Genomic DNA, 13,340 nt, shown 5'->3' on the forward strand with positions numbered 1-13,340 from the left:
CTTTGTGATAATTCTTTCTTCAGTAGTTCAAGGATGCTGTCCTAAAGGTTAAATACAGAGTTCATTGGTTAAGCATTCAGCATGAGAAAACTGCTTGAAACCTGTTTTCATAAATGAACATTAAATGCATAAGTAAATTTAAACATACGGTATACTGTCTTTTAAAAATATTGTTGAATTCTAAGGACATTTCTAAATTCTTGTGAGGAAAACCAGTTAAGTAGTAAAAGGTAGAAAACTTCTTGGTCTATATCCATACTGATGTGTCATGTCTAGAAGCTGTTGAGTATTTCTAAAGTATTTGGACATTTTGATAAGCATGTTATCCCTGACATTGTATTTTATGTTTATCATCTAGAAAGATGGAGTGCTGGTGTACGTTGCGAATTTCCGCCTGCTTGCAGAGCTTTCCAGCCCTTTCGTAAATCAGCGGTAGGTTACACTATCATTAATTATTTAAAAGTTGTGCTGTTTATTTTCAGTTTTAAAAAACTTTTCCCTCAAGGTGCAAAACCTACCATATAAAAAATGAGAAGATGTGGTATGACTTATTGTCACCATTATCCACATGGGGAAAATGAGCCTGGGAAAGGTTCAGTTGAGTAACTTATCCAAGGTTCCCCTGTTGGTAAGTGGTGGTAGAAGCTTTTGAACCCAGCTTTCTTTGCACTAGACTGTGCTTTATGCCTGGTTCCAGGACATTCATTCTTTCACCCTTCATGATGTACACTGCACAGTGAACTGTATTCACTGCATCTTAGAATTCAGTGGAGGTTCTTCATGGCATCATTTTGGCTCATCTTAGGTTTAGTTTATATTCCTGACGCTAGCACCTTTTCTGTCCCCAAATTGTGATATCAACACTATCTTTGACTCTCATTTAAAAAAACAACTTTTTAATTTTCACTTAAAAAAAATTAAAAGGCTAGTTTTATTTCATATGTGGACACAGCATAAGTAACTAACAATGTATAATATTGATAGCTATTGCTAGAGAATGTTTTTAACCATCCTAATCATTTTTTTATGGGGGTACCAGGGATTGAACTCAGGGGCACTTGATCACTGAGCCACATCCCCATCCCTATTTTGTATTTTATTTAGAGACAGGGTCTTAATGATTTGCTTAGAGCCTTGCTTTTGCTGAGGCTGGCTTTGAACTTGTGATCCTTCTACCTCAGCCTCCTGAGCTGCTGGATTACAGGCATGTGCCACTACTCCTGGCTGTCCTAACCATTTTCAAAAATACAGTTCAGTAGTGTTAAGTAAACTCAGTAGTATTAAATATGTTGTTGTGTAACAGATCTCTAGGTCTTTTATCTTGAAAATCTAGATTATATTCATTAAACACTAGTTCCCCCTCCCCAAAACTACTTTAAAATTCCATTTGAATGGTCCATAGAGTGTTTGTTCTTTTGTGACTGGTTTATTTATCTTAGCATATTGTCCTCAATATTCATCATGTTGTAGCATGTGATAGGATTTCCTTTTTTAAAACCAAACCTATTCTTTTGTATCTGTATGCCACATTTTCTTTATCTGCTCATTCTTCCATGGATATTTAAATTGCTTGCCCCTCTTGGCTATTGTAAATAATGCTGCACTGCACATGGGTATGTAGATAAATCTTTGAGATCCTGTTCTGAATCCTTTTGGACATATATTCATAACTAGGGTTGATGAATTATATAGTAGTTTTATTTTTAGTTTTTTAGGGAATTTCCACACTGTTTTCCAGAGTAGGTACATTTTTTTTTTATTCCTAGCAACAATGCACAAAGGTTCCAATTTCTTCATGTTCTCCCCAACACTTGTTATTTTCTATCATTTTTCTAGCTTCCATTTTAATGGACATGAAGCAATAGCTCATTGTGGTTTTGATTTGCATTTTTCTGTGATTCATAATATTGAGTATTGTATTATTCAGGTTTTCATCCACTGTGACCAAAATACCTGACAAGAACAACTTAGAGGAAGAATAGTTTATTTTGGTTCATGGTTTTAGAGGTTGAGTCCATGGTCAGCCGACTTCATTGCTCTGAGCCCAAGATGAGGCAGAACAACACCATGGTACAAGTGTGGCAGAGGAAAGCTGGTCCGCCCCTGACTTGACAGGAGGCAGGGGGAGAAAGGAAGGGGCTGCAGGGAAGGTGTGCCCCCAGAGACCCACCTCCTCCAACTATGCCCACCTACCTACAGTTACCAAATTCAAATGTGGTTATTTCACTCAAATTAGGATGGACTGATTAGCTTAAAGCTCTCAGCCATTTCAGCTCTGAATTATCCCTGCATTATCACAGATGCTTTTGGGGGATACCTCATTTCCAAAAACAAGTATCTGCATATACTTATTTGCCATTTGTGTTTCTTCTTTGAAAAATTATTTATTCAAATTCAAAATTATTTATTTGCCCATTTGTTAATTGGGTTATTTGGATTTTTATTTTTAAATTATCAGATATATGATTTATAAATATATTATTGCATTCATAGATTGGTTTTTCATTCTGATGATTGTTCCCTTTCGTGTGCAGAAGTTTTTAGGGTTGTTGTAGTTCTATTTTTTGTTTTTATTTTTTTGTTGTCTGTGCTTTTGGGGTCATATCAAGAAATTATTGCCAAATCTAATGTCCTGAAGCTTTTCCTTATATTTTCTTCTAGGAATTTTATAATTTGATCTTAAATTTCAGTCTTCAATCCATTTTGAGTTAAAATTTATAAGTAATATAAGGTAAGGGTTCATTTTTTTGTATGTGGATGTTTGGTGTGCCCAGTACCATGTGTTGAAGAGACAGTCCTTTCTCCATTGCATAGTCTCAGTATCCTTATCATTGGTCACTTGGCCAGATATGGAAGGGATTATTTCTGAGTTCTCTATTCTGTTCCATTGGTGTGTGTGCAAATCAGTCTAATCTTTGGGCACATAATGTCTTTCCATTGATTTAGATCTATGATTTCTTTTAACACGTCTTATAGTTTTAAGTATAGACAACTTTACCCCTTTGACTAAATTTATTCATGAGTATCTTATCTTTTTTGATGTTATTATAAATGAGTGCTTTTTAAAATTTCTGTTAAAATTGATCATTTAAAAACTTTTAGATTTATAGACAAATTGCAAAGATAGATCAGAACTCACACATACTCCTTGCCTAGTTTTCTCAAGGTTAACATTTATATTACCATAAAACATTTGTCAAAACTAAGATATGTTACTGTTCAGTAAATTTCAGACCTTTTGGGCCTCATCAGTTGTTCTATTAGTGTCCTCCATCTGCTCTAGGGTCCATACCAGAGTACCACACTGCATTTTGTTGTCTCCTCAATCTGGGGAAATGTCCTCACAATCTCTTCTGATCTGAAAAGTTTCTTAGTCTTTTCTTATTTTTCTTGCTCTTGACTCCTTGTAATGGAGTACTGGCAGGTTTTCTCACAGAATGTTCCCCAATCTGAGTTCTTTGGGTGCTTATCTCCTGAATAGACACAACTTACAGGACTTCAGAAATACCCCCACAGAGGTGAAGGACTCTTCTTGTCATTCCTTATCAGGGATTCTTTACAACTCCATGATATCACTGGAGATATTAACCTTTAACACTTGGTTGAGGTCGTGTTTTTTTGCCAGATTCCTCCATTATAGACTGCTGACCCCCCATATCCTGTTCTTGAAAGCATGACTTGAAGTATAACCTACCCTCAAGGCACTGAAAGAGAGAGGGAGTTGTTCATGTTTGACATTGGCTTTATTGTTATCCTCTACCATGCTTCTCATTTAGCAGTGTCTGGTAGTTCTTTTTTTGTGAATTGTTTGGTCCCTCTTTCCATGTCCATGGTTCCTGTTTAGGCCTTCAGGATTTGCACTGCTTCCATCACTTCAGAGCTTTCTGACTGAATTGCCTAATTCCAGATTCTTCCTATCTCAACCTTCTCCTCACACTGATACCAGAGTCATCTTTCCTAGTTCCACTTTCAATACCTGTTTTCTGACTACAAATCACATCCACACTGATACCAGAGTCATCTTTCCTAGTTCCACTTTCAATACCTATTTTCTGACTACAAATCACATCCTGTTTATTCTGCTCGCTTTGGCTTTGGAAGTTCTCTGTGATGTGCTCTGTTTCCAGCCACATTTCTTAGTACTCGGACGCAGTTTTATAGTCTGTCTACTACTTGAGGGTTGTTTTCATGTTTCTTCCTTTGTTTCTCCCATATCTTTTATTTTCCCCCAATTGTTTTGGGGGTACTGGGTATTGAACCCAGAGGAACTTTACTAATAAGCTACACCCGTAACCCTTTATTTTTTATTTTGAAACAGGGTCTCACTAAGTTGGTAAGGCTGGTCTCAAACTTGTAATCCTCTTGTCTCAGCCTCCTAAGCATTCCTCCCCCCAAACTTAAAATAATTACTTACCCTTCAAATTCTAAACCTCCAATCCCCAAACCAAAGGAAAGGCTTTTATGATTATATGTTGTCTTTGTATCATAGTCACATGTTTTATATTCTTAGGTGGTACAATAGATTCAGCATGTCTAAAATAATGCCACATATCTCTCCCTGTGTCTTATGATTGACATCTGGCCCTCTTCCCAGTTGCTCCTGTTCAACTTGTGGGAATCATCCTGTTTCTTCCTCATCTGTTCTGTCACTATGTTTCTTATCTCTGTTGCCTCTTTTCCATCTCTACTGTTGGGCCCTAGTTCATCACCATCTTGCCCCCATTGCCTTACCTGCTTTTAACTCTGCACTGTCCAGCAGAGTCACCATGAGCTACAGTATATGTAAAGTAGCCCTTCTCTGAAATGCTCGGGACCACAGGTGTTTCAGATTTCAGACTTTTTAGGATTTTGGAATACTTGCATATGCACATAATGTGCACATATGCACATCTTGGGGAAGACACTCAAGTCTGAACATGACATTCATTTATGTTTCATATACACTCTATACACAGAGCCTACAGAGAAGTTTATATAATATTTGTAGTATACCTGTATTTTGACTATCACCCATCACATGGGTTACATGTGGAATTTCCCACTTATATCACTGTGTCAATTCTCAGAAAATTTCAGATTTAGGGTTTTTATGATTAGGATGTTCAACCTATATGACTGTTTATATTTAAATTAATTAAAACTTAAAAATCAGTTCCTTAGTCTGACTTCATAGCCCCATGTGGTCCAAGGCTACTGAATTGAGCAGCATATCAAAAGGAGCATTTTCATTGTTGCGAAAATTTCCTTTGATCGGTGCTACTCTAGACCAGCTTGGCAAACTATGCCTTGTGAGCTAACCCTACTGCTGTTTTGTAAATAAAGTTTTGCACCAGCATCTATGTTCCTTTGTTTACCGTGACTGCTTTCTTCTGTGGTGACAGAAAATGTATGGTCTCCAGAGGCAGTGACATTTATGTCATTTTCTGACTCTTTTACAAAAGGTTTGCTGATGTCTGCTCTAGACCATACACCTGCCTCCAGTCTTGTCCCCCTTTCTTCTCTCGTTTATATTATTATTGTCTACAGTGAAGATAATATGCAGCTCTCCTGGTTGAAACCTCTCAGTGGCTCCTGCTGCTTACAGAATATAGTATGAGTCTTTAACATCACACAGAAAGCTCTCCAAGTGGAGCTGTCTTACCTCTTTCTGGCACATTTTCCCAAAAATCTGATGTCATGCCAACTTTTCCATTTTCTGTCAAGGGCCTCCTGTCATCTTAGTCATTCTTCAGCACTCAACCCAGAGATCATTTTTATCACCAATCCCCATCTCTTTCTAGGCTGGGTTGAGTACCTCTCATTTATGCTTCAAATAAAAGCAACATTTATTTACTAAGTTTTGATTAGTTGCAAAAATATGAATGTAATTGCTGGATGGGGCTATAAACCATCTTCTAAAGAGGCTACAATTTTGCATTCCCACCAGCAATCAATGAGTATCCTGTTGGTCTACATCCTCATTAGTGCTTGTTTTTGTTGTTGTTGTTGTTTTAACCATTTTATGGCTATATAGTAGCATCTCATTTTATTTGTATTTTCCTAATACAATGCTGACTGTTGTTTGTTTGTGTTTTGTTTTGAGTTACAGTCTCACTATGTTGTCCAGGTTAGTCTTAAACTCCCTGAGCTCAAATGATCCTCTCACCTCAGTGTCTGAAATAGCTGGGACTATGGATGTGAGCTACTGTACCCTACATTAAGCATCTTTTCATGTGCTTGTTTCCCTTTTTCTCTAAAAAGATGTTTAAGATCTTTTGCCTTAGTTTTAGTTGGATATTTTGCATACTGGTGAGTCTTTGTATATGTTGAATTCTTTTTTTATTTTATTTTTTTAAATACACAACAGCGGAATGCATTACAATTCTTATTACATATATAGAGCACAGTTTTTCATATCTTTATATATAAAGTATGTTCACACCAGTTCATGTCTTTATACATGTACTTTTTTACATTACAATTCTTATTACACACATATATATATATATACCACAATTTTTCATATCTCTGTTTGTATAAAAAGTAGGTTGACACCCAATCATGTCTTAATACATGTACTTTGGATAATGATATCTATCACATTCCACCATCCTTGCTAATCCCCTGCCTCCTCCCTTTCCCTCCTACCCCTCTAACCTATCTAGAATTCATCTATTCCTCCAAGGCTCCCGCTCCCTACCCCACTATTAATCAGCTTCCTTATATCAGAGAAAACATTCAGCATTTGGTTTTTTGAGGTTGGCTAACTTCACTTAGCATTATCTTCTCCAGTGCCATCCATTTACCTGCAAATGCCATGATTTTATTCTCTTTTATCGCTGAGTAAAATTCCATTGTATATATATGCCACATTTTTTTTATCCATTCATCCATTGAAGGGCATCTAGGTTGGCTCCACAGTTTAACTATTGTAATTTGTACTGCTGTAAACATTGATGTGGCTGTGTCCCTGTAGTATGCTGTTTTTAAGTTCTTTAGGTGTGGACTGAGGAGAGGGATAGCTGGGTCAAATGGTGGTTCCATTCCCAGATTTCCACGGAATCTCCATACTGCTTTCTATATTGACTGCACCAATGTGCAGTCCCACCAGCAATGTATGAGTGTACCTTTTCCCCCACATCCTCACCAACACTTGTTGTTTGTCTTCCTAATAGCTGCCATTCTGACTAGAGTGAGATGAAATCTTAGAGTAGTTTTGATTTGTATTTCTCTGATTGTTTTAGATGATGAGCATTTTTGTTTGATTTGATTGATTGATTGTATATCCTCTTCTGAAGAAGTGTCTGTTCAGGTCTTTGACCCATTTGTTGATTGGGTTATTTGTTTTTTCGGTGCTTAGCTTTTGAAGTCTTTGTATATGTTGGATTCACATACTTTTATCATATATGTGTGCACTAAATATTTTCTCCCAGCATATAATTGTATTTTTATTCTCTTAATAGTGTCTTTCACAGAGTGAGTTTTTTATTTTAGTGAAGTCCAGCTTACCAATGTCTCTCTTTCATAGATTGCATTTTTGGTGATGTTATCTAAAAACCAGCCAACCTGATATCATGTGGATATTTTCCCCTGTGTTTTCTTCTGGAAATTTTTGTAATTTTGAACTTTAAATGCAGGCCTTTAAGCCAATTTGGGTTAATTTATGAACGAACTGTAAGTTCTCTGCCTACGTTCTTTTTTCTGCATATGGACATACAGTTTTGCACATTTTTCACTAAATGACTTTGTCCAAAATCATCTCAAGTATATCTGAGTGAGGCTATTTCTGAGCTTTTTCTTCTGTTCTGTGGTTTTATTCACCTATTTCGTCACCAGTGCCATGCTGTCTCATGCTGCAGCTTTATAGTAAGAGCCGCAGTGGGTGCTGACTGTCCCCAGCTTTGTTCTTTCCACTATTGTGCAAGCTGTTCTAGCTTTCTGCCTTTCCATTTATATTAAGGTTTATACCTTAAGAGGATGTTCCCTGACTTTAAAAACTGAAACATAAAATTAAGATGGTTAACTCCCAGCTTTTCAGAATATGATGATTCTTTAATTCTCTTTGCAGATGGTTCTTTGAAACTCTGAAGTATTCTAAATTTTCCAAAGCCAACGTCATCAATGGAATTCTCATGACGGTGGTATTCTTCGTCGTGCGGATAGTAGCAATACCTCCTTTGTATGGCTTCATGCTTGCTGTGTATGGAACAGAACCCTACAGAAGGCTTGGATGTTTACTCCAGTATTCCTGGATTTTTACTTGTATTGTTTTGGATGTGATGAATGTCATGTGGATGATCAAAATTTCAAAAGGATGCATCAAAGTCATCTCTCTCATGAGACAAGAGAAAGCCAACAATCGTCTTCAGAATGGAAAAGTTGACTAAAGGTGTGCTTTGTCAAACACCTTCATTTAGATAAGCAATCCTCATTACTACCCAGCATTATACCTACTAATAGGATGAAATCTTGGCATGTTCTTGTGCTTTGTTATTAATTATAATTGTTATTCAGGGTTTCAGTGTCATTCTTTTTAACCTTTAGAAAAGAGAAACTAAAATTTAGTTTTCATTCCAAGATTTCCACTTTTCTTCTGCATTATAAGCATGGTTAAAATCTTAAAGGTTTAAATAAAAGTTATAAGTGTGGTGAATTTTTCCAGAAATCTCTTGGCCTACACTGGTATTTTTCTATGTGGAAAGAGGACTGTGATGATTTGGCACACTTGATGTGTCACCAGTTTTGCAGAAAGGATGGGAACTACTTTGAAATCTGTAAATAGCACTCAACATTTTGTTATGCTGCACTCTTCTCATGTCAACACCTATATGGGGGTAATTTCTAAATTGTTGACATGTTCTTTTCTTAGGTTATTAGAAATGACTTTTTTTCATTTCAGATATACATTCATCTATTAATGATGAAGGATTTTACTCACTTTGGAATATTTCATTAGTTTAATTAGTAGAAAATACTTCTGCATTTTACAGTTTTTTAGATGTCACTTTCTTCTATTTTTAGTATTTTATCAAATTATCTCTTATGACAGACATTATAAACCTCCTTAGTGGATGAATTTCTTCTCATAGAAATGCATGTTTGGTACATGACCACTTAGGCTGATAGGAGGAATCATTAAGAAAAAAGTTTTAATATTACTGTTTGTCTGCTTCCCTTGCACTTTTTCTATGAAAAAATATTTATATTTGCAAAATCTCCCCAAGTTCAGAACCCATCATCACCAATACCAATTTTATGCAATATGGATTTGTTCTGCCCCTAAAATAATCCTCTTTTTGGTAAAACCAAAACTAAAAAATCAGTATTTACTTTACTCACGATTTATTATCATGCTTGCTTTGAATTTTTCTTAAAGAGCAGGAGGGAAATAAGGTTATTTAATCCAAGCATTCTGGTTTTCAAAATTATTGTCTTATGTGAAGATAAATGACTGTTTTTTCTGTGTGTGTGTATATATATATGTGTGTTCACTTTGTTTCTTGAAATCCAAATATAGAATTATATATTTAGTTCTTAATATCTTTATTTATTTTTTTCAAGTACTTGACTTTAATGATTGTTCTTACTTAAAAAAAAAAGATTTAGTTCAACTAGTGGTGAATACTTGAACTTAATTAAACCCGAACCTAAAGATCTAATCCATTGTTTTTGGGTTTAAAGGATAATGTTTGATTCATTTTCATTGCTCATGTTAGGATGATGAAAGGAGGTTAGCTGAATATCATCAATACTTTTAATTTGACTGTCCAATGCAGATAGAGCCTGATAAGTTCTAGAACTCAAAGACAAATTGAAATCTCGGTCAATAACTAAATGATAAAATAAGGTTGATTGGTACATTTATTTTTTGAAGACAAAGTAATGCAAATTGTAGGTATTTATTTTTAAAGCAGTTAATATTACATTGATAATTGGTTACTAAATTTATTGCTGCCCACATCAGAGGCATTTAAATATGTACTGGTTATCTAGAGGGTGAGGGTGTACAAAACAAGTGATTTTTGTCTTGTCCTTGCTCTTTTGCAAGCAAAGTAGCTTTTTTAAAAAGGAAGACATTTATATTGCAAAACTATTTTGGAAATTGTTTCTTTAGAAAGTAAATGTTGAAATAAATATTTTTGACTCTTTGCATATTTCTATAATTCTGAACACAGATTTTAAACCCACCATCAAAGTGACAAAAATATAAAGCTATGTTAGTGTGTCTCCATATAGCAGTTTCAATAGTTGTTTCATGCTTTCAACTTTTTTTTTTTTTTTGTCACTGACATTATCTTTCACTGATTGGCAAAGCTATTCACTAAATAATTATATTTAAAATATCAAAGTTTTAAACTTAGGCTTGTTGTTCTCTTAGGAATCCTTAGGTTGGCTACATGACAGTAAATTCAGTATCCATATTCAGCATTCAGAAGTATTGCTATACATTTTTACATACAGAATATATGAAATGGAAATGTCACGACAAACTACTAAGCTTCTTTAAGTCAGATCTTTACAGGAGCTATACTTTGCTATTCTGCAGTTGTATCCATCTACCTAAAATATAAATGAAGACAGAACATATCATTTATTAAACAACGAATTTTCATTTGTTAAATGACAAACTTTTGCTAGACATTTTAGATATTTAGTATTTTGGCTACATGGATTAATTTAAATGATTCTATCAGGCATTCTGATATTTAATAACTATTAAAATATTTATAGAAAATAAATGCAAATTGGTATAAATTTTTAAGCAATTCTATTTTTCTAGAAAATTCGTGACAACCTGTGTTGTATTCTAGAAAACAAAAGTTCTTGTGAAACTTAAAAATGAATGAAAATCAACTGTTAGCTTGCAAGATCACAGATTCTGCATTAAATGTTTTATTTGTAAGAATTTAAAACTTGTGAACTTGAGTTTATAAGAGTTTGCATTCTTATGCCCAAAATGTTTTTAAGGATTACTTGCATTTATTTTAAAACTCAAAACAAAGTTACATGTGAGTGCAAAGAAATTAACTCAAGCTTAAATTACCCTATAGTATGTTGACATTTTTTATTCTAAGTGTTGTTATTTTATAGACTAATTCTCTGTTAGTGAAATGATAGTTACATTGTTATCATCTCTAAGAGTGATTCATATATTGTGGATGACCAAGTACTGTCTTAAAGATCTGTTTTTTAAAAACTGACTAATTTATAGGTATTTGAATCAAATCCTTAATTTTAAAGTTTCTTTGACTTGAATCAGGTTTTTACTAAAGTGACAGTTTTAAAATTTTACACCTTCTCTGAGATGGATTGGAGAATGTTCTTTATGGTATGAAAGATGTGTTTTACTGTCAGTGGCTCATAATGTACTTAGACACATTGTTCTCATGGAGATACATAGGGGAAAGAACTGTTGTAATGTGCATGTTTCTTTTGTTTCATCTTTAAGGAAAATAAACATGTTCCAAAAGACCCTATTAAAATAAATATTTGAATAAATTTCTGTTTCTATGTTGCTCTTAACTCCAAATATGTAAATATACATCTCGATTGGCGTTTAGTGGTTTGCTCTGTTGCATGAAATTGAAAGCCCACTTATTTGTTGACATCACCAATTATACGTAATAGAAGCTTATATTTTGGTATATGTTTTGGATTCCATAAGAGCGAATATGTCATTTTATTTGAGGAGTGGCTCAATGTCTCTCAACACGTCAGAGCCAGCACAACAGTAGGACCCTTTCTGTGTGCAGAGACAGGAAGGCACACACACCTCCCAGCCTTAACCACAGCTCACTTGTACTAAAGCTACTGAAAATGAATTCTGTTTGTATTTTGGTGCTGAGGATTGAATGAAGGGCCTTGTGCATGCCATGCATGCACTCTACAACTGGCTGTAGCCCCAGCCCTGAAAATGAATTCTGATGCAAAAATATGATAGGAATACAAGAAGCTCACAGGATCTGGAGTTGGAGGAGACACTGAGACTGCTTTTCCCTTAAAAGATGAGGGTTCTCCCAGATCCAGAAGTTTTTCTGAGTCCTTCTAGCCCATCCATCATTTCCTCCTATTACCCCCAAAACTTCATCAGCACCTCTCTTCCTCATGCTGACACCTCTTTGTGTTCACTTCTGAGACATTCCAGTTCATCTGTAAGCTCCTCCGTCTGCTGGCAAATTTAAAGGTTTACAAATAGGTTCTGTCATTTTAAAAAGCTTTGTAGTAAGTTTAAGTAGAGATCAGACAAACCACAACTTATTAAGAGGCTACAGGAAGCTGTTGAGCATTTAATACCTGTTTATAACACAAAGCAAAGCTAATTATGGTTTTATTAAGAAACATCTGTAATCTCTTTCTTAAACTGGTTTAGCAATAAATTTTGTAAAGTGTTTCAGCTGGGGATTTATTGTAGGCATGTAATTATGTAAATGTTCTTAGATCCCATGACACAAGGGGATTGTGGAGAACTGACCTAACTCTGGTATGAGGGGGAGATCTGACTTGTAACCGATTTTAAAGTCCTGCTCTTCCATACAGCAATCTTTGTTATGGTAATATTCACAAAAACAAGTTTACTAGCAAACAGATAACTTGGTGTTTCCTGGAGTACAACATCCACTGACTTGACATGGACTTGAGCTCTACTTCTTTCTTACCTAGACTTCAAACAGCCTCTACTAGCTTTGATAATAGGTACCCTAACTGGAAGATATTTTGGAATGCAGTGATATATTGTAGACATCTCCTAAAGGTCTTTTAGAATTTTCTTGTCTCTCTCTCTCTCTCTCTCTTTTTTTTTTTTTTGCACTGATAATGTTTACACTTACTGAGCATCAGTTTTGATACCAGGCCCCTTCATGCAGACCAAAACAATGAGAAATGTTTCTAAATCTCAAATATTTATAAATATGATACCTCTGGATGAAAACTTGTTAAACATCATTTGTATATTTTGTCCTTTGTAATGCTTTCTGCAATTAAATGTGCCTCAGTTATTTGCTACTTGGCTAACAAAACCTAAAAATACAGCTGTAAATAAAGCATGCTGTATGTTTGTTTCTTGCTTGGTTTGTTTCTGGTCTGATTATGTCTATTTTTTACTTAAGGAACTTTCATGTGGATAATACTCATAACCAGGGTAAGTTATGAGTTTTCTTTGGGTAATTATTAGAATTTGTAATAGTGACATTTAAATAGACTTTATTTGAAAAAGCTACTTGAAAACTGCAGTACATGCAATACCTATAGTGACATATATACAATTTTTTCCTGAAAATATATAATATTCAATATTGTCAACGATTTTTGGAAGTTTTTCAAAATACATTTAACATTTTGTGAATTACATACTTTTTAATTTA

The 13,340-nt window shown here is 34.8% G+C and overlaps 1 protein-coding gene across 1 annotated transcript in view; it reads left to right on the plus strand.

Moving 5' to 3' along the window:
• Window positions 1–11,508, plus strand: part of Tlcd4 (TLC domain containing 4) — a 48,755-nt gene extending 37,247 nt beyond the window's left edge. Inside the window, exons 6-7 of the mRNA XM_026409624.2 lie at window positions 359–432; window positions 8,048–11,508. Coding sequence (XP_026265409.1) covers window positions 359–432; window positions 8,048–8,366 — 393 coding nt within the window. The 3' untranslated portion in view covers window positions 8,367–11,508. The remainder of the gene's footprint in view (window positions 1–358; window positions 433–8,047) is intronic.
• The last annotated feature ends 1,832 nt before the right edge of the window (window positions 11,509–13,340 follow it).

The sequence above is a fragment of the Urocitellus parryii genome, chromosome 11, assembly GCF_045843805.1.
Source record: "Urocitellus parryii isolate mUroPar1 chromosome 11, mUroPar1.hap1, whole genome shotgun sequence".
Classification (NCBI taxonomy): Eukaryota; Metazoa; Chordata; class Mammalia; order Rodentia; family Sciuridae; genus Urocitellus; species Urocitellus parryii.